Genomic DNA, 22004 nt, shown 5'->3' on the forward strand with positions numbered 1-22004 from the left:
TAAGTCGAATCACGAAACGTATTTTCGGATCTCACCCGAGGCAGTCGGTTCAAACGCACTTGGCCAATTGTGCGGGCGACGGCAATCAAATAGGCACTGGCACATTACGTAGCTACATCGAAAATGTGTAGTATGTCCTTTCAACTATCATACGTACTAGACAGGCTGTTCTGAACTAAAAGAATGCTCACAATTGATACTTATCAACTACTCATTGAGGAACAGATGTTATTGATAACCGGTGCACGCGCACACAAGAAATACAATATTAATCTCTTTACAACGTTACTCGATTTGACGACAAACCCCTTATAACGTCGAAATATTGGTTTACCTTGCTTTCTCTCCGCATTACCGTTCCACTCTATTTAACGACCACTCTCAATAACACCGAAAAAGCTCAGTCCCTTGTGTGTCGTTATAATAGAGTTTACATTGCATGATATTATATATTTATTTTAAACAGCCGATTATTTCTTCATTCTGAACGGCTCGTCTAGTCAGAAGAGTTCGCACTTGACCGCTGCATTGGTTAACGTCTCACACCGAGCACTGAGCGTTCGCGTGACGTCACGGGGGCGGGGAGCGTCACGCCGCGTCGCCCACGTGACAGTAGTCCGTTAGCGGGACGATTACTACTTGTATCTGTGGATGGAGACCATTAAATTGATAAAATAGGCATGATTACTTTGAACTTCAATTCAATTTAAGATTGTTGTGTCTCTGCAATCATCTTTAAATGAGAGAAAACCTTTCAAATATTAAATCTATCGCTTCCAATAATTTCTATTGAAATGATCTCTATTGCACGAAAATCTCGCCCCACAGTGCGGAGCTGTTCACTTTAGAAAAGTGGATGAACTGAATTTTTAACATCAACTGGTTTCATTTGACATGATGAGACTTTGTATATTTACAAGTCTAGTATACTGTGTATGTACAGAGCTGATCATAAGAGTACGCTGTGTGTAGAGATTTAGCTGCTCATAATAAACGATATAATACGAGTATACAATTTTAAAACTTACCCGTAATTGGTCTCTGTTGGGTCCCAATAGATGCCTCGGTTCTGGGTCGTCGCTAGTGTCCGTACATTTTGGACACCGACTGAAATGTGACACAAATTAATATAACTAAAGCCTGGTCCGTGAGCACGTAGAATCCCGTCCAATGACCCCAAGTTACCCATCCTTATCGCTCGCGCGTAATTATATTGCTGTCGCGACTGTGCGACGCGCGCCCGCAGTGAGTGTATGAGCAATATAATGAGGATCAGTACTGTTGTAGAAAATGCAATAAAACTAGTATCTACGTTAATCTTTAAGACATAAGAAAGATATATCTTTTTGAATTATCCAAATCGGACCATTACTTACGAAGATATTAAGTAATAAACATAGGCCGTTTTTGCCGCTAAAAGTCAACGTACGCAGGGCCGCGTGACGTCACTATATCCGAATCGAGCGCAGCCGGCGTACTGCGTGGATAGAAAATATTTTTTTCCAGATAAACTATCAGTTTTAGAAAAAAACTTTTAATAACATTTATTCTTCAAAATAAAGTAACCTATCGACCAGTAATTTTTAAAAATAAAAATTGTGAAAAATAAGTGTCCAAAAACCACATTTTTATAGGATTCGATGGAATGCGGAGACGCGGTTGGGGAGAGTGTAACTTTATGATTGTTTGTATTGAACATAATAATACATAATATGANTGTCCAAAAACCACATTTTTATAGGATTCGATGGAATGCGGAGACGCGGTTGGGGAGAGTGTAACTTTATGATTGTTTGTATTGAACATAATAATACATAATATGAATGCTAATACCCAGTTTCTGGCCTAGAGGGAGGGGGGGGGATAAGTCATACCCAGCTTAAAGCCTGGGGGGAGGAGCAAGCCTTACCCAGCTTCTTGCCTTGGTAAGAGGGGGGAGAGGCAAGTCACTAACAACACTTATGAACACTTTATTTGCATAAATCGCCAAATATACCACCGCGGAGACCCTACTCGCGTCTCCGCGTTCCATTGAATCGTATGAGCGTATGGATTTTTTGCGATATTTTTCATAATTTCTTTTTTTTTTAAATTACCTATCGATAGCTTACTTTATTCTGATGAATAAATGTCATAAAAAGTTTTCTCTAAAACTGATAGTATGGCTAGAAAAAAATATTTTCTATCCACGCAGTACGCCGGCAGCGTTCGGATCGGATATAGTGACGTCATCGGTCCCGCGCCGGGCGGTCAGTGAACTTTTTTAGTAATTTGGCCATAACTTTGTCAATTTTTGTCATAGAACAAAAATTTTTGGACTGTATATTAAGGATTTCTTAGACCTATAAATCTGCATTCACAGCTAAAAATCGAAATGATCCTCATTACGCGCGAGCGATAAGGATGGGTAACTTGGGGTCATTGGACGGGATTCTACGTGCTCACGGACCAGGCTTTAGTTATATTATTTTAAAAAAAATTGTGGTCGACCGATGATCATCTCATAAATGTAGGTAGCAGGGAAGCGCTGGAAGCAGGCCGCTACAAACCGGGCAATGTGGAAATCATTGAGGGTATGGTAGCAGTAGACGTCCTGTGGCTGAAATGATATCGTATGAGACTGATGCCTATGCTAGGTAAAGTCCGGTCGCCGAGCAGAAATAATTTTGTCCAATGACCCCAAGCTACTCATCCTTATCGCTCGAAAGTTTAATTATGTTGTTGTTGAGACTGCGATGGGCGGCCGCAGTGAGTAGGTTATCGGCCTCCCATCGCTTCGAACTGCCAGTAATGTATAAAAGGGCGTGACTCACGTGGGTCCCTTGTGGGTCACTGGCGGCTCTATAGTGGTGGTGGCCTCGCTGGCGGACGGCGTGTAGAGAGGAGTGTTTAACTCGTCAAAGTCTAACGCTCCGTCTATGTTGAGCACTCTGCGAAACAGAATACTAAGTAAATAAATAATAATTTATTTAAGCCACGATAGCCGAACGGTGAAGGGGTCGGACTGGCCGACTCGTGATCCGGGGAACGCGGGTTCGGTCCCCGCCGCCGCTCGACTATTGTGGTGAGCTCACTCGTGACACAAGCATATTTAGCTTAGTATGAGGAGCTAACGGGAGTATTAGTAATTTGTGAAATAACAAATCAAAAATCTTTTATTTGCAAGTAGGCTCCCAATGACCACTTTTTCACGTCCCAACCCTACCCTACCTTGAAACTGTATATAGATAAGTAAATTCACCTGTTTTGCGATGAGAACCGATGCACCCTCTCTACGACAGAAGAGACGTGTTCTACACCTTTCTGCACTCCCCATACTAAGATTCCAATCTGAAAAAGTTCACAAAAATAACTTGAGCCAGTGGTACAATTTATTTCTCTTCTCTCTAAACTTCTTTAAAAAAATCATAACTCGAAAACTGTCAAAAATTGCGAAACATACATGGGATTCGAGTAGCCCTTGAGATGGTCTACCTCTGGGCTTCAACATGAGACTATTTTTGGACACCTAATCTATACAGGGTGGAAACGTTAAGTGATCTCACTCGATTATTTCTAAACTATACGAGATATTGAAAAACTGATTACTGATCCTGAAAGTGCTTCAAGAGCTCTTTCAAACGGTACCAATAATAGGTTACAGAATAAACTGGATCTATCTGAAAATTCAATGTTTCCAGTTCCATACTAAATGTATGCCAGACACACAATATTAGAAGTGTAATTTGTTTATTTAATAATAAACTCTTAAAATAAACTCGTAAATTGTATTCTTATTTTAAATTATTCATGAAAAACATTGGTTTTAGGCTTTACTTGCTATAATATTATCAAAAGATGAGTGTCATAAATGTGGTAGTACAAAATGTATGGAAAAAGGAAACATTGACTTTTTGGATAGATCCAGTTTATTCTGTAACCTATTATTGATACCATTGGATAGAGCTTGTAAAGGACTTTTAGAATCAGTAATCAGTTTTACGATATCATGTGTAGTTTTTAAAATAATGTGACTTTACCAAATGTATGGAAGCTGGAAACATTGATTTTTCGGATAGTTCTAGTTTATTCTGTAATCTATTATTAATACCGTTTGATAGAGCTCATGAAGGACTTTCAGGATCAGTAACTAGTTTATTGATATCTTGTATAGTTTAGAAATAATCGAGTGAGATCACTTATCGTTTCCACCCTGTATAAATAAAAATGAATTGATATTCGTTAATCTGATTAAAACTCGAGAACTTGGCTTGATTATGGCTGGGCCGATTGAGCTGATTTTGGTTTTAAAATGTTTGTCGTACCTAGTCCAGGGTAGGTCTAAACGGTGAGCAAATACGCGCGCGATATTGTTTTTCTGTGACAGACAAAATTCCAGAAGCTGCGGGCGGAAAGCTAGTATAATAATAAATACAGTAACATTCTGGGACGTACCGGAAAACGCAGCGTGGGACAACCACCCACAAGGTAGACCGACGACCTGATAAAGGTAGCATGAAGGTACTGGATGCAGGCCGCTACCAACCGTGCGATTTGGAAGTCATTGGGGAAGAATTAGGCTTGTTTTTACTCGGACACTAAACGGATCGCTCCAAACTAGTACAATCGGTCAAATGAACTAGTTCGGTCTTCAAGTACTATTAGTTCATTTTAGTACACTGATTCTATTAGGTAGATCGAACGAAAAAAGTCTTTATTCCTATGTATTTATGGCCCAATATCAAATATACTCGCAACAGAGTTACAGAGCCGTACCCATCTCACTCGCGCTCACATGTCACTAATCTCACGTCTCATTCTAGCACTATTAGTTCATTTTAGTACATCGATTTTTAATCAGATCGGACGAAAATCGTCTTTATTACTATCACCTTAAAGTACAATGTCGCAAAATACTCGCAACACACTCACAGAGCCGAATCCATCTCGCTCGCGCGCGCTTGTCACCAATTTCACGTCTCGTTCACACCTATTCATTCGTGATCAGCTGTACTAAAGTGAACTAAAAGACCGATTTGAACGACCTAAAAGGAATAGTTCGTTCTCGTTCACTTAAAGGAATTGCTTCCTATTAGTACATAGTACATAGTACACAAGCCTAGGAAGGATGTTTAGCAGTGGACGTCCTGTGGCTGAAATGACGATGATGATGATGATTCTGGGTACTGTACCTTGACCCTGACGTCGGGCTCGGGCCCGGCCCAGTCGTCGGGCGCGCGCTCGGGACAGTTCTGGCACGTGATCGCGATGCGCACCGTCCGCAGTACCACTTCTGGCACCTGCAGAGAATTGTTAACTGCAGATCATAAGTTATAGACGTATACCACGTGTGTACGATGGGCATACCCACAACCTTATTAGACTTGTGATCTCACACTGGTATTGAGATTGACAGGCTGATTCATTCTTTTCATGTGGCTGTGATATGAGCACAAAAAAAACCTCATTGATTGGGCGCCTATTTAGTATTCACTGCAAAGTACCAGGGCAGAGACTATCCTATTTGCTGTGCCGAAATTAATGGCGCCAGTACAGTCAGCGTCAATTATTTTGTGACACCCAAAGTAGACAATAAGTTCTCAACACGTTTTTGTTACAATTGTAATAAGGTTGTGTTGTCAACTTTTGGGTCTAAACTATTTGACGCTGACTGTACCGTATCAATCACACGTCAATGACGGAATCAAGTGGTGATATCTAAATTTATCTAACTCAAAGGTAACTGACTGACATAGTGATCTATCAACGCACAGCCCAAACCACTGGGCGGATCGGGCTAAAATTTGGCATGCAGGTAGATGTAATGACGTAGGCATCCGCTAAGAAAGGATTTGAAACTCCACCCCTAAGGGGGTAAAACGGGATCCACGCGTACGAAGTCGCGGGCGGCCGCTAATCTATATAATAAAAGAAAGTCGTGTTAGTTACTTCGCTTATAACTCAAGAACGGCTGAACCGATTTAGCTGAAAATTGTCAGGGAGGTAGTTTAGAGCCAGGAGAAGGACATAGGATACTTTTTATCCCGTTCGAAATTAAAAAAAGTCTGCTTATTTATTGCCATTAAGGCGGAACAAAGTTCGCCGGGTCAGCTAGTGTATTATAAGTTTATGATGTTTATAAGCGTTCTGGAAAGAGCCCAAGTACTGAATAAAAGCTTTGACTTTGGACTTTGAATGATGGAATGTTAGTATAATAAGTAGACTCACGTCAAAGGTGCCGGCCCAGACGATGAGCAGGCTCTTGCGGAACCACACGCCCTTAGGGTACAGGTCCACCGACCACTCGGCCGGCCGCTCCGAGCACACCTCCGCCATCGACGACCTGCGGCGGGACAATGTTAATAGTGATGGTCAATTCGAGTAAGTAACTCGGGTTAACTCGAGTTGGGCGTAACTCGAACCCACTCGAGTTGAATTCTCTCTGACTCGAGTTCGTATCGTAAACCGAATGGAACCGACATGGAGCGAAATTTTCCGATCATTTGAGTGATGAGACTATGTTCATTCGTCCATTCATAACAAACAAGTGTTACAATATAATGTAGGTTTGAAATTAACTTTAAACTGCCAGTTATTGTTGTAGATTTTCGTGTTTCATTTTTTTGAAAATTGCCAAGTGATAATAAATATAAATTTTTTTTTTTNNNNATATGTTTGTCTCGTAGCGCTGGTAGGGCCCAAAAGATAAGGAGACATGTAAAGTGCCCCATAATGGGCTACCTTTTTCTTTTTTTATTATTTTCTATTGACGTTCATAAGTGCCACTAGTGGTCTAAACTGAATAAATATTTTTGATTTTGATTTTTACAGCCAAGAAACTGTTGTATTTATTAATATTGAACCCTATTTACCGATTCAGCAGATCTACAGTAGTATGTAGTTACGTCTCTAGTTAATAGACAAATCGCTCTATGTCGCCATCTTGTTGTCTGTGGTAATCTCTCTGCAATAAAACTGCGTCTGCTAAATTTAAACTATTTTTATTTAAATTCATCAGGTTATCCGCGGACTAATGGCCAGTCAATGAATCTGGGATCGCAAGTCGCACGCCATTTATCGCCGTAAAAAAGGTACACAGTATAAGATTTTAAACTTTCGCGTTCCATTTCAATGAGGGTCCGCCAGACAGTGTTGCCAACAGCTACCAAAGGCTCGTAGCTAGGAATTTAACAGAAAGTTGCTAGATTGAGTATTTTTTTCTCCCTAAAAAGTAGCTAGAAGTAGCTGAATTCCGAAACAAATAAAATACTAAAGAAATAAAACACTGCAGTTAATAAATCAGACTATTTCCATAGAGTGCTTTAGTCGAGTCTCCTCTTGCTGGTTTTAACCAACTTTTGAACTCATCCACATTTTCCCATTCCGATCTATACTTCTGTGCGTATGACTTTTTTTTTTAACGGTAAATCCATTTTCACACAGAAAAACCTGTTTAACTCCGACCAACCAAGCGAGTCTAACAGCGACTTGTGATTGTGAGAGAGAAAATAAAAACAAACACTTAGTCCATAAATAGTAGTTTAAGGGAATTCCCCCCCACCCACAGGCCAAAACCACTCAAACGAGGGAATCCCCAAAGTTATTCCGCACCGATTTACGTGAGTCGTATCGTATATTGCTAATACTAATTTTGTTTGTCGGGGTCCCGGGGATGCCGCTACCATAACTTTGTAAAAATATTTCATAATCAATAGTTGCTAGAAAAAGTAGCTAAAAAATTTAGCTACAAGTTAAAAAAAATGTAGCTGCTTGACATCAAAAAGTTGCTAAATCTAGCTATAAAGTAGCTAAGTTGGCAACACTGCCGCCAGATGGCAATACGTAGACGCGAGGTCCAAATGCTGCATGATTGGTTATTTTTGACATGACATTGACAGATATGTCAAAATCCACCAATCACGCAGCAGTCAGACCCCACATCCACGTCCCGCCATCTAGCGGATCTTTCATTCGCGAAAACCCTCATTAAAATAGTAAGTTACGGGTCTTACTTAACGCGACGTTTATTAATGAGTTACATTGTGTACTCACGGCTTGACGTTTCGGCTGCGATGCGGCAGCCGTGGTCACAAGCAGACTGGCGGCTCGCGGCGTCGCGTTAAGACCCGTGTCTTACTATTTTAGGTACACGGTATGTCTAAAACTTAAGCGTATATGTGTCTTCATCAAGTATAGGTCGCGGAACGAGAGTTGAGGCTATCAACACTAAGCAATGATTCGTCTTGCGAACAGACAAATGCTTTCGACAGAAAATCAAGAGCTTGCAGACATCTATCAAGAGCATGGTAGCTAGTGTATTAGATATTTGAATATGTACGGGATTGTTTGTGTTTATTCAAATTTCATCAGTGTGAGTACCTACGTGTTTGCCTCAACATTCGTTGCGCGACCTATAATATTCGCTGCACGAGCACAACCCTCTTCTGTTTACCAACTTTTGAAATATGACCATTGATCTGAAGATGGATTTCACAGTCACCTGGTGCTGAAGATGAAGGTCCTCGTGTGGTAGCAGGCCAGCGAGTGGAAGTTGTCGACGCCGAGCACGGAACCCCACGTGTCCTCGGTGTAGAGGCGTGGTGTGAACAGCATACGACCCGCTTCCGATTGCTGCACTTCTGCCACGCGCTCGTATTGACCTGGGTGGAAAATATTTTAAAATGGCAGTTTTTTTCTCATGTTCAACCACCAGGAGTGTACGTATACATTACCCGCAGGGGCTACTTGACAACGCATAAATACCTACACCTAGCAAAAGTAAACTTAGCACCTTCACCTCCCGTTTTCACTTTCGAAGCAAGCCAGTAAGGTCGCTTTTTTGAAGGTTTGGTGTTATGGAACGAGGTGCTTAGCGAATTGGAGTGACATTTGTTTGAAAACAGGATTTTTTGACAATCGAGCAGCGAACACGAGTGCAACATATTTGAACAATTGAAACTATTAATATGTTAGGTACTTTTTTTTTACTAATTTTCCCTTAAAAAACTTCAGAATTGTTGATTTTTATTCAATGGTATACCGATATGCAGTGGTCGCTCATATCTGAGTAGTAGCTCACGTCTATCACACAGGGTGATGACTGGTAAAGTCCGGTCGCCGAGCACGTAGAATTTAGTCCAATGACCCCAAGCTACCCATCCTTATCACTCGCGCGTAATTATATTGCTATCGCGCTCGCACACTCACTGCGGCCGCCCGTCGCATAGTCGCGACAGCAATATGATTACGCGCGAGCGATAAGAATGGATAGCTTGGAGTCATTGGACAAAATTCTAACTGCTCGGCGACCGGACTTTAGCTACATGCAATGGTAGCTCATACCTGACTGGTAGCTCATGGCGATGGCCATGCGCTCCATGAAGAACTCCTTGTGCTCCTGCGTCAGCGGGCACAGCAGCAGCTTGGCCAGCTGGTTCGGGCACATCATCGGGAACCTGCGCATACGCGAATGACAACCTTAACGCTTTTGAAATAAGAGCTGTATTGCACTCCTCCTGCGAGAAAGTCATCTCACAGAAGAAGGCAGCGGAATGCGCGCGGGAATTAATGAAATGAATGATTCTCACACTCCGCAAGGGGAGGAAAAAGCGTACCGCCGTACAAATGTTCCTTTCTTTTTTTTGTTGCGGGGGAACCATTGCCACGTCCATTGTATGGGAATGGTAGTGTCTACCATGTAGGTGGAAGTCCAAGGCTTTAGTCGGATACTCGTGACCCCGCCACTCGGGCAATGACGGGACACCGTAGAGATTTTTTTTAACAATTTCACACAGCGTCAGCTAGCCCCAAAGTAATCAACTTAATGCTTGTGTTATGGGTGCTAGCTTAACGGATATACTACTTATATACTTTTTTTTTAAATACATACATATTATACAGATTTTAGTGGGTATTCGCTGGGTGCGAAGTACTAGGTGGGGGGGACATAATCTATCGCAGCGCTCATGGTGGTCAAAAGTAGAAATAATGTTAGCTCTGTCATCAGATGTATCTGTCAATGGCAAAGCGATTGTACATAATACATTTTAATATCATTAATTAATCGCATGAAAAGGGTCCTACTGGGAACTTAAATAAAAGAGTGGACTGTATTTCGATAGGGCTGTTTTAATAGCCGTTTACAATTTGGAAATAACTAAACTATACAACGTGGTAGTACAAAAATGAGTCACAGTAGTTGTTGTGCACAGATGTTTGCCTTATGATGAGAGCGTGAATTATTGAACTCTGCCCTTGTTTTGTTCTTAATTCTTCTACATCTCGGACTTGTCCAGCCAATACCAACAACTTTCCTTTAAATACGGTTTGTGGTTGGAATTTGATATTGTAACTCTCACAAACCCGGTCTTCAAAACGATACTCATTTCGATCTGAAAACGATATTTAATTTATTACTAGCGATACAGAAACATTTAAATATATTTACTGTTATATAATGAAACCGTTAAAGTAGCTTTTTCTTTTTGTTTTACTGTAAAACTACAACTATAAATGAAGTAAACAAACCCTGACACAATCAAAATTAAACACACTTTTTGGACTTACCTCATTTGATTTGAATGACCAAAATGATTTCAAAACCTTTTTTCCACCCAAATCGTGGTATCACAACAATTTATTAGTTGAAAATATTTGTTATTTTTTCATTTCGATATTTTTTCACAAATATACGACCTAAATGTCAATGTGACAGAGCCCACAAAGTTGTGGACGCTAGTTGGCGCTGTAATCGTGCACGGAGCCAATACCCCGTCCTTTTCAGGACGGAGCAGCGTCTTTTTAGAGCACCATCCTGGTGGTGCTCTAAAAAGCAGGCAGGGTGTTGTGTGAGATTCCTATCTCACACAACACCCTGCCTGCCACACGCAGTGGTGACAGAGCGCAATGAATTTCCTTAGCATCAAAAAAAGGTGGTATCTATACTAATATTATAAATGCGAAAGAAACTCTGTCTGTCTTGTTTCAACGCCTAAACCACAGAACCGATTTTGATGAAATTTGGCATAGAGATAGTTTGAGTCTCGGGAAAGGACAAAGGATAGTTTTTATCCCGGTTTTTGAAAATGGGACGCGCGTTATCACGCGTTATCAAGTTTTTTGTGACAGACAAAATACCACGCGGGCGAAGCTGCCGTATTGTATAAATAGAACAAAACTTGTAAACGTTTCTATTTTACTAACCTGACGTGTGAGAACACAGCAGCGACCAACGAGTCCCAGTGTAGCTTGGTCTCCGCCTCGCCCAGTCCTTGCGCGTCGAGTCGCGTCCGCTGCTTGCTTAGCCACCGCACCACGAAACTAAAGACAAAAATAAAAATCTTCAACGAAGAGCTCCAACTCAATGTAAATATAGGCTCATTCCAAGAATTACAAAAAAATTTGAAACCTATGCCCCAGAAAATAGAGCTTTAACTCCCCTAGAAACCGTAGATTTAAAATAAGAAAGAAAGAACTTCGAGACTTGTGTCCCAGACCAGCTCACTCACTTAGTAGACTTAAATTAAAAAGTTGTCCGTGAGACACAGGATTTTGTGACCTATGACCTAGAGAGAGTCAAGCAGTTTGCCCCAGTATGCTCCAGCCAAACAATAAAGCTTTCACTCACTCACTGGTTGAGGCTCATTCATCATAAATATGCAGTTTCCGAGGTGTGCAAGTATCAGGCAAGAAATTCGCGAAGTAAGACCTATGCTCTGGAAGTCACTTGCAAAGCTTGCAAATCACTGGTATAGGTTCAAAAGTTTCCCACTAGGTAAAGTGTTTGTGACCTATTAACCTCGAGAGAGTCAAGCGGTTTGGAGTCCTATGGCTCAGACAATAGAGAGAGCTCACTCACTGGTAGAGGCTCATCTCAAAAAGTTGTCCATGAATCAAAGGATTTTGCGCCCTATTGACCTAGAATGAGTCAAGCAATTTAGAGATTTATGCCCTAGATAATAAAGCTCACTCACTCGTAGAAACTCAACTAAAAAGCTGCCGCGAGTCAAAGGGTTTGGCGCCCTATTGACCTAGAGTGAGTCAAGCAATTTAGAGATTAATGCCCTAGCCTAGACCATTGGTTCCCAAAGTGGCGCGGGCCATCTGTAAAAAACCTGCGACCGCTGAGAGAATGTATTCCAGACTGCTCGATACGACCAATAAATAATCTTGACTGGAGGAGGGGGGGGGGGGGCGGCTTTTTTTTGTATGGTCGAAAGGGGGTGCATCTCAAATAAGTTTGAGAAACAATGCCCTAGACAATAGAGCCCACTCACTGGTAGAGGCTCATCTCGTTGTGCAGCACGAGGTCGCTATGCTGGTAGAAGCTTGTCTCAAAAATCAAAGGATTTTGCAACCTATTGACCTAGAGAGATTCAAGCAATTTAGAGACTTATGCCCTAGATAATAGAGCTCATTCACTAGTAGAAGGTGCCCTCGCCATCATCAAGCAGTTTGGAGACTTGTGCTGTAGACAATAATAGAGCTGCAACTTACTACGAGGCGCATCTCAAAAAGTTGACCGTGAGTCAAAGGATTTTGTGACCTATTGGCCTAGAGAGTCAAGCAGTTCAGAGACTTATGCCCCAGACAATAGAGCTCACTCACCTATCTCAAAATGTGGAATGTGTGGCGTCAAAGGATTTTATAACCTAGAGTCAAGCAGTTAGGAGCCCTATGCCCCAGACAATAAAGTCCACAACTCACTGGTAGAGGCTCATCTCGTTGTGCAGCACGAGGTCGCTCTGCTGCAGCAGCGCCAGCAGCGTCTCGCCGTCCAGCTCGGCCAACTCCGCGTCCGACCACACCCACTCCAGGTTCCACTTCACAAAGTTCTGGCACGCCTGCGGGCATTGGAAATTAAACCTTCTGTAATACTAATAAAAGCTAATGTAGTTTGATACAATGAGCATAGGCACAGTTGTTTTATTTGACGAAAGAGTGAGCCATAGTTGTAGTTGTTGCGTATAGACACGCCCACAGATCACAAAAACTAAAGGGAGATGTGTCAAGGGGGCGGGGCCGGTGTCACAGCAATATCAGGCCTGTTCATCTCCGCGAGTTTACATCGAAAACAAAACACGCACGATGGCCCCCTACAGGATACTATTTGACAAGGCATCACATACGAGTAGGGTTTCTGCTCGAGCTTTCTCGAACTCGAGAAAACTCGAGAAATTTGTCTTCATTCGAGACGAGAAAAAAATTGCCGGAGCTCGAGAATTCTCGAGTTTCGATTTTAAAGCTTTAATATTCTTGAAAGCCGATTTTCTTAGACAAAAGTAAGTTTTTTATTATTTAATAGGTCATCGTTGCTTTTAGACTGGCCTAGTCTTTCCTTTTTTAACTGATTTGATTTGCAAGTCATGATCTTAATTGAAACAATTGAAACTAAGTAATAATGTTCACCAACGAGTATGCTATATTTATTATATATGTTTAATCTGACTGAAAAAATTGTTAACTAGACAGTTACCTTACCTAACAGACGTTAGGTTAGGTACTCGTACCTTCTCGCAAAGTTTATTCAAGTCGTAATCTGTAGGATATTTAAAAATTTAATAAAAAGTTTTTTTTGTTCATAAAAAAAACTATTTATTTATTTATTTAAGGACAGCTAACAAGACACACACAATTGACTGGAAAAAACATTGAAAACAATACGTTTTCATAGTGTAGCCTTAATTAAAAGATGCCATTTTTAAAAGATTTTTTTATTTATCGTAATTTTGCTAATTGTAGCTCCAGATTTTTATTGTTATTTATCCTTAAAGGGCACGCGACTTTATGACTTTTGTTATGATTATTAGTAAATATCAATTATGAAAGATTTTATTTTTTGTTTATTTCCTTACCAAAATAAGTGGTACTAAATTCTAATATTGATTGTTGTGCATAAAAGTAGGTATATTAGATTAAAAAAAACCTGTGTTTTTATTAAATTTCAACCGATTTCAGCAGTTTTCATTAAAAGACTCGAGACCCGAGAAAACTCGAGACTTTGGCCTCGAGAATTCTCGAAACTCGAGAAAAAAAATAGGTCGAGAAATCAGAAACCCTACATACGAGCGAACATTGACTCACGCACGCGTATTCTTGTGTGTGATAGAAAAAATAAAGAAAATGGTGTATTAAATACTGTGCAGTATTTAACTGCCTAAATAATAATAAAAACACAGAATGTACTTTTTTAAGTTGCCTGAAGACACTGAGAGGTAAATAAGTAGGTAGTTAATATTATTCATGTTACTTCATGTATTTCCTCCGCCATTTTCTGCAGTTTGGCACCTCATGTCACATCATTTTACCGAAGTCAGCCCTATACCTTCGGCGCAGTGCCGATCACTGACGTTTGTCAACAAAATGGTGCTTGACTCTTGAGACCGGCTAATTACACCATATTGTTAATGACATTGAGCATACATTTTTTTTAAATACCGTCGCGAAGTATAACTTCTGTACGTAGTACTTATTTATTATTATTCTGTGGAAATATGCCCAAAAACAGAACACATTGCTCGTAACAACAATGATGACAGCAGCGACGTCATAATGTAAACAGTTTACATTGCTTGGGTAGTACTAAAGATTATTCGAACGTTGAGTACTGATACCGCAGTGGATAATGAGCACATATTTTGATTACTTTGTGTGTGTAAATTTCTAATGCGACTCTGAGTTTCGATCTCAGTGCTGAAGAAATAAGCGCGTACCTTGGCGACGTCATTATGGCCACATGCCATGGTGTACTGCATCCAGGCGATGAGCTGGCCGCGCTTGGCAGCCTGCGCGATGTGCTGCGACATATACGTCAGGCACAGCGTCACCAGGTCCTGGGGAATGATAAGATTAAGGGAAAATGCAATGTGGACTCTAAGAATTCACGGCGCGACTTTCACCTTCGCCCGCGGCGGTTGTGGAATTGCGGTTTTATTTCAAAACTCACAGGAGCCGTTATTTGCGCGGTTATTCAAAGAACTCACGGCGTGATTTTTAATTGACTAAGTCACTGGAACAAAATGGTCGCCCGCCGATCGGGCGGTTTTCGCGCGGGCGAAAACCGCCGAGCTGGACCCGATTACAACCGCGCCCGCTGCGGGCGAAAACCGCGTCGTGAGTAATGCATTAGTTTTTACATAAGTATCTGCATTCTACAGAAGCTGCGGGCCCGCAACCGCCGCGAGCGCGGGTGAAAATCGCGCCACGAGTTCTTAGCCTAAGGCCGATATTATGAAGTGACGCCTAGTGACGCTCGAAACTAGATTTAATTTCTCTACGTATTTAAAAATACACATTTTAATGGTTAAATAAATGTACCTTAACATTGTATTTATCAGCCAGCGATAATACGGGAAGCACAGTCTGATGGGATATCCGAATTTGTCCAGTGTAAAAGTACCTGGAAAAGACCAAATATAAATGTGGCATATTTCTTAACTATAATGTGGCATATACTCATGATTTGGAACTTGAAATTGACTGTCTCTGATGGGATTAGAACCCGTTTTCACCATCACTTTTGCCCGTTTTCACCATCAATCTCTAATTTTTAAGTGACCCCTATGAAAACAAAATTTCTGTTATGAGTATGTGTTATCAATATCATAGGGGTCACTTAAAATTAAGGATTGATGGTGAAAACGGGCATTAGACGCCTTCACATTAAAGCCATCACTTAAATGTAGCCTTTCGAACTAAGCGTCACAGACGCAGCGTCTTTAGGTATGGTTTTGTACCACCACCGCCGCGTCACTAACTCGCTTCGAAAGGCTACCTTTAAGACCAAAGCTAAAGACGCTGCGTCTGTGACGCTTAGTTCGAAAGGCTACCTTTAGGCGTTAGAAGCGCGACAGCAGCGCGGCAGCGGCGTTTTAATAATGTGAAGCCAGGCATTCTCTGTCTTAAAGTATGAAATTATCGGCAGCGCGTCTGTCGCGGGTTTGTCGCTGCCAAAGTCGCCTAAATGTAAAAGCGCTCTTAGGCGATCATCACACTGCACCGCGCTCCGCCGCGGTCCGCGTGATTACATATAACGAATCCCGCGCGCAGACGCGTTGTCAGTGTGTTGTGCCGCGCATGTTTTCTATACAAACTGAGGTACTTGCGTACAATAATTAAATCTGTCGTCCCGCGTACCGCGGCGGAGCGCGGTGTAGTGTGATAATCGCCTTAGTGTGGATTTTTTTTTAATAGTGAATTACTTCAAAAAATGCGGGAACACAGAAGCGGCGGTCGGTGTCTCCTGCAGTACCACGCGGCTCTCCCGCCATTCGCTCCATTCACGGTTCATCAACATGACCTGGAACAAAATGGTAATAATTTTTATACTTTTATTTTATTTATTTAAGGATAGTACACAGCACAATATTAAGTTTAACCTAAATTATATGTTTAAATAGATAATAATAAATAATATGTTTTAGTAAGATTTTACTAATTTGCTTAGAAATATTAATTTTGTGTTGATTTTAAGCACAATGACAAAGTGAGCAAAATTGACAAAAAATTCAGATTACCAAAAATGTAGAACAGAATAATCTCAGATACTAAAGAATGTTTCAACAAATTTATCTTGTAAATGACTGCACATCAAGCTAAAATTGCTGCATATAATTTTTTTATTTTCAGTTTGGTCCTAAGGTTGACTGGAGGAAAATGCCGAAAGGCATTAAGTCCGCCTTATTTACACTGTTCTATGTGCATATAAGTTTGAAATAAAATAAATATTTTTTAAATGCTGGTCAAAAAGTCTGATTTAGCAACAAAATTGTATTAAGTAGACTGATGTGCGGTTTTCTGTGCTTGTGAACATGATCATTTACCTGGAAGACTTCACTGCTGGCACACAGTATGAGCCGGTGGACCGGGTACCCCACGCCTGCCACCTCCAGGACTAGGTCGCTCATCAGCTGCTCCGCATACAACGTGGCGATCTTGAGGAGGACGCTCTTGGAGTTGTCCACCTGCTCAAAAATTAAAAATAATAGGATTAAATAAAACTAATAGTTGGGGGAGCTGTGGTTGAAATGATGATGATGACAAAAAATGAACACTGACTCATTTAAAAATATTTTTAAAAGTTTTTCATAACTTTGCAAAAAAAATGTTTTGTTATCAAACATGTTGACATCTATTTTTAGACAATTATTAGTTAGGCCACGCCCCCAACCTGGTTTTATAATGTAAACACAATATAAATAGGTTTTGAAATGTTATTATTGCATTTTTACAAATAATTTTAAAAGACACTAAGCATCTGTTATTGGTGTTCAAAAGAAGTAAACAGTGCAATTTTGCAAGTATGTTTACATTCCATCATATCACTTTCTAATAACATTTCAAGCAAGGTGTTGTTACCCAAGGAACCATCATATCAAAGTTAGTTCCAATAATCGTATGTCTTTTTGTTTACTTCAAAAGTAAGAATATTTTCCTTAAAATTTCCTGATCAAAATGATCTGAATGAGATTTTTTAACACCATAATGGTTGCGGTAGATGCGGCTTCATCTAGGTCAAAATACCCTTGGTATTCTAGCATATGTTTACGAAAGGTGTTATCTAATAAATTAGTTAAACCGAGATTACCTCAAGATCATCATTATTGTCGCTTGCATCACCAGACTTGTCTGTGCTAGAGGACGGCGTTTGCCTGTCCACGGTAAGGTAACTCATCATTCCACACTTGCTTATATCCTCATCTCTATAAATTATAAACGCACAGTTGTATAAAATTCACTAAATATGGATTATTTTCATTAACTTTTAGCAAACAATCTTCCACCAATTTCACAGCTTTTTTTAACAGCTGGTCTGTCATTAATGTCAAAGTGACGTTATACTTTTTTTTTAAGCAAATACATAAAAAAAGATTATTCCGACTTCAACATATCTTTTTTTCAGTTCCACACAATCAAAATCGTTATGTCAAACCACGTATTACGGAACGTGCAAGTCATGGCGTGTACTTGTGTGAAAAATGTTTGTTTGTTTTGATTTAAAAATTTGAAGAAAAAATACCTTCTACGAATTGTTTTGATGCAAAGAACCGTTTAAAATTCATAAGTACCTACGTCATGTAGCATAAAGTTTTATTAAATCACCAAAATAATGTTAAAACTATTGAGTGTAACAAGCTTAGATTAATAAAACAAGTGGATGTTATTCATAACTGGTTATGTAAAGATTTATCTGATTACAGCAAGTAAAAAGGTGCTTATCTATTAACTGAGATGGGTCTTAAGAAGAAAAAGAATGTTATCGTGCTCGCGGCATGCGTTTTTATAAGTTTTATCTTGTACCAGTTGTACTTCTTTTTGACGATCACATCTGAAACCGCTGCCGGCTTTAAAATAGTAACCGTGATAGATCATTCCAAATTGGATCCAAAAGAACATATTCGTTCAGAAGCAGATAAGTACATAAACGAAAATGGCATCATAAGAGGTGTGCATTATGCCTTGATGCCGAAATATCGGCCAGATTCAAACATGCAATTCAAATGTCTGAACTCCGATCAAAGAATACCATTCGAGCAAGTGAATGACGATTATTGTGACTGTGATGACTCTTCAGATGAACCGAGCACAACGGCCTGTGTAAATGGCACCTTTTTTTGCGACACCCAATATCCGAGCAAGCAAGTGGCCTACAACAATGTGCCATCAAATAAAGTCAACGATGGAATCTGTGACTGCTGCGATGGCTCTGATGAATGGCTACATGCACCTCATCAAAAAATATTATCTCAGAGCCACAAAAATTACAGACATTATGTGACAAAGTGTCCTAGTCGATGTTTTAAATAAATTTTGTGTCCTTAAAACCAAATTGTAAAATATTTGTTAGCATTTGGCAACTATTGTTTAAACTGTAAAAAGGTATATTGTCTTTATTCAAGTACCTACATACTGATGATTGTAAAGATATAGTTAATTCATAAAATTAAGTAATAACATTCCTATACTTTTGATTATTGTAATACTTGTTATATCTGTTGGAATGGTAAGCCTTATGCAATTGTTTTTCCTGCATATTTTAATAATTTTAAAGTGCCTCAATATTCCTTTTAAAATAAGTACCTAATGATAATCCTATTAAAATCTTGGCAAGATAAGATAATGTTTGGAAAATGATCATACTACCAATTTTCTGTGCCAATAATGCTTGTCTTCTTTTTTCACCAGACTTAGCTGAATAAAATTTTGTTCATTGGCAACAAAAGTTTTACAACCCAAAAATCTGTAAATCTACAACACTATTTTATTTGAATTTCATTGCTGTATCATTGGAGTTGTGCACACTGCACATATCTGAAATCATTTATTTTAAATTTTATTTTTGCTTTAATAGGAAAACAATTATTATGTACTGTTTTATAATAAATACCTACTGTATACTGAATGAAGTTGTCATCTTCATACTGTGAAATTACAAAACATAATTTGAACCAACTGTAGGTAAGCCAAGGATATGCGCCGCGATAAGCTTGTATCGCGCCATTTTATCTATTTCACGCGATAAGCTCATACGTTTGTCGAATAAAATCATCCATTAGATTTTATCACGCACAGCGCAGCTCAAAGGGAGCGCCTTCCACTGTGCCAATAGGCATTATAAAATTGTAAAATAAATGTTTTTCATTCTTATCAATGTGTATGTAAAATATTTCTACTTAATAGAGATTTATTAAGAAGACTGAATTAATAAAAATAAATTATTATGAACTCAACATTGTTTTGATATTTAAAACCTAATTAAATACCTAATGTTATAAGGGAGATCTAAACTTTGATTACGGCCTGGCTCTACTGGCATTCTCCAAAAAAGAAAAAGCTCGGGCACCTCGGGCCGTGCTCCGTGACTCGGGCAGGGAATCGAACCCGCATGGTGCAATGGTTGGTGCTTGGTGTGGTGGTGCCGCACGGTGGGCTGATATTAGAGCTTCATAGACTTAGCGTCGCTCAAAAATCAAGTGCCTAATTTTGAAAAAATAAACATGCCAATGAGTTCCTTTACCAAAAAGGAATATTTTATGTTATGTAACGTTTCTTGATAAAGTTATTATTTAATAAGTTATTGACAATTTCCTTTTTTTTTTGTATGGAGCTCAACATTTATTTTTATTTTATTCGTTATTCTTAAGCTTTCTTAAGAAATTGACTTTTGTATTATGTAATGCAACATATAAGCTATGTTATCACCAAGTGTCGCATTTCGGAAATCTTCGGAACATTGTCATTTTGGATTTAAAAATAAAAAAAATAAAAAATTTAAAAACTGCCAAATTTTGTAAAAATAACTACGCCAATGTGTTCCTTTGCCAAAAAGAAATATTTTATGTTATGTAACTTTTCTTGATAAAGTTATTTTTTAATAAGTTATTGACAATAATTACTTTTTTTTTTGTATGGAGCTCAACATTTATTTTTATTTTATTCGTTATTCTTAAGCTTTCTTAAGAAATTGCTTTTTTTATTATGTAATGCATCATAAAAGCTATATTATCACCAAGAGACGAATCCCGGAAACCCTCGGAACATTGTCATTTTCGACTTTAAAATAATAAAAAAAAAAGATAAAAAAATAACTGCAATGTTATGTACTTTATTCCGTACTACCTTAACGAGGTGAAGAACTAAGCACGTTTTTATAGTGGTGTTCCCAGGAGGCCTAATCCACTTGTAAGATTATTAAAATATGTTTTATGGAAATTAAGCCAGTTTGAAGTTAAGTTTATAGGCTAATATTTTTTTTTTATGTGATAGGAGGCAAACGATAAACAAAAATATCTACAAAAGTAAAGCTTTCTTTCAGTATCAGTATCAGCCTCATCATCAAATTGATCTTTTATTAATTAACTTTTTGCTGCTGTTGATAAAACTTTGTGATTTCTATGAAGTTTATATTATTGAAAAATTTGAATTTGAATTTGAATTTATTATGTATATCTGAGAATCAGATTTAAAAAATAAATTGCGTAAAATATCTTCATTAGTTGCTCTCCTGCAAAATTCGAGCGTGGTGTAGTACTTTCTGATTGGAAGTAAATATCTTTTCCGTGAGCAATAATTTTGTATGCTTGCAGGCATACACGTATGTAGAGCTCCATGTAAGTACTTTAGTTTGGTCTGCGAAACAAAATTTGCGAAAATGATGATTTTAGCGTTTTAGGGCAACTTGTAAGTGCCCAAATGAACGTTCGGTTTGATGTCTCCAGATAAAATGGATAAGGGAAAATAAGGTTTCTAGCTCCACTTTTTACTATCGACTCATTTCTTTTTCAAATTTATGAAGGAGACTCATTTTTTTTAATTCAAAATAAGCTGCATTTAATTATTGTCGACCTATTTTAATGTTATCAATGAAAAAAACTTAATGGACGCGGAAATTGAAAATTTAATAGATCGTAGTTCTGGAAGCAAAACAATCTCGTAAAAACTGATTCTCACTTGATAGATAGAAAAATAATATCGTTGATAAATGGCAGCTCTGCACAAGCAGCGATGTGATATTATTTGTAAAGCCATATCAAAAGAAATGAATAATTTAGACGTAATTGCCAACAAGAAAGGTTTTCAACACCACCAAAAAGTCCACTATAAATGATCAATTTGATGTCTAGGCTGATACTGAGAAAGAAAGCTTTACTTTTATAGATTCAGAAAGTGGCTCTTGAGTCTAACCAATAAACTTAACTTCAAACTGGCTTAATTTCCATAAAACGCATTTTAATAATCTTACAAGTGGATTAGGCCTCCTGGGAACACCACTATAAAAAACGTGCTTAGTTCTTCACCTCGTTAAGGTAGTACGGAATAAAGTACATAACATTGCAGTTATTTTTTTTATCTTTTTTTTTTATTATTTTAAAGTCGAACATGACAATGTTCCGAGGGTTTCCGGGATTCGTCTCTTGGTGATAATATAGCTTTTATGATGCATTACATAATAAAAAAGCAATTTCTTAAGAAAGCTTAAGAATAACGAATAAAATAAAAATAAATGTTGAGCTCCATACAAAAAAAAA

At 38.9% G+C, this 22004-nt stretch overlaps 1 protein-coding gene and 1 long non-coding RNA gene across 2 annotated transcripts; one reads left to right on the plus strand and one right to left on the minus strand.

Annotated features, from left to right (window-relative positions):
- Positions 1 to 7: 7 nt before the first annotated feature.
- On the minus strand, positions 8 to 17788 carry Tango10 (transport and golgi organization 10). Its single transcript, XM_028304527.1, has 15 exons — positions 17564 to 17788; positions 16800 to 16940; positions 16179 to 16276; positions 15295 to 15376; positions 14691 to 14810; positions 12685 to 12821; positions 11182 to 11298; positions 9322 to 9434; positions 8480 to 8639; positions 6208 to 6322; positions 5172 to 5279; positions 3242 to 3330; positions 2814 to 2930; positions 1029 to 1107; positions 8 to 645 (listed from the first exon to the last, which is right to left on the minus strand). Exons 1-15 carry the CDS (start codon positions 17651 to 17653, stop codon positions 589 to 591), a joined length of 1623 nt encoding a protein of 540 aa, XP_028160328.1. The 5' UTR covers positions 17654 to 17788; the 3' UTR covers positions 8 to 588.
- A 101-nt stretch (positions 17789 to 17889) lies between these two features.
- LOC114352799 (uncharacterized) lies at positions 17890 to 18392 on the plus strand. Its single transcript, XR_003655886.1, has 2 exons — positions 17890 to 18040; positions 18177 to 18392. It is a non-coding gene; the product is annotated as an uncharacterized LOC114352799 (long non-coding RNA).
- Positions 18393 to 22004: the final 3612 nt, after the last annotated feature.

The sequence above is a fragment of the Ostrinia furnacalis genome, unplaced genomic scaffold (genome assembly GCF_004193835.3).
Source record: "Ostrinia furnacalis isolate ACB-3 unplaced genomic scaffold, ASM419383v2 OfSCF1453, whole genome shotgun sequence".
NCBI lineage: Eukaryota > Metazoa > Arthropoda > Insecta > Lepidoptera > Crambidae > Ostrinia > Ostrinia furnacalis.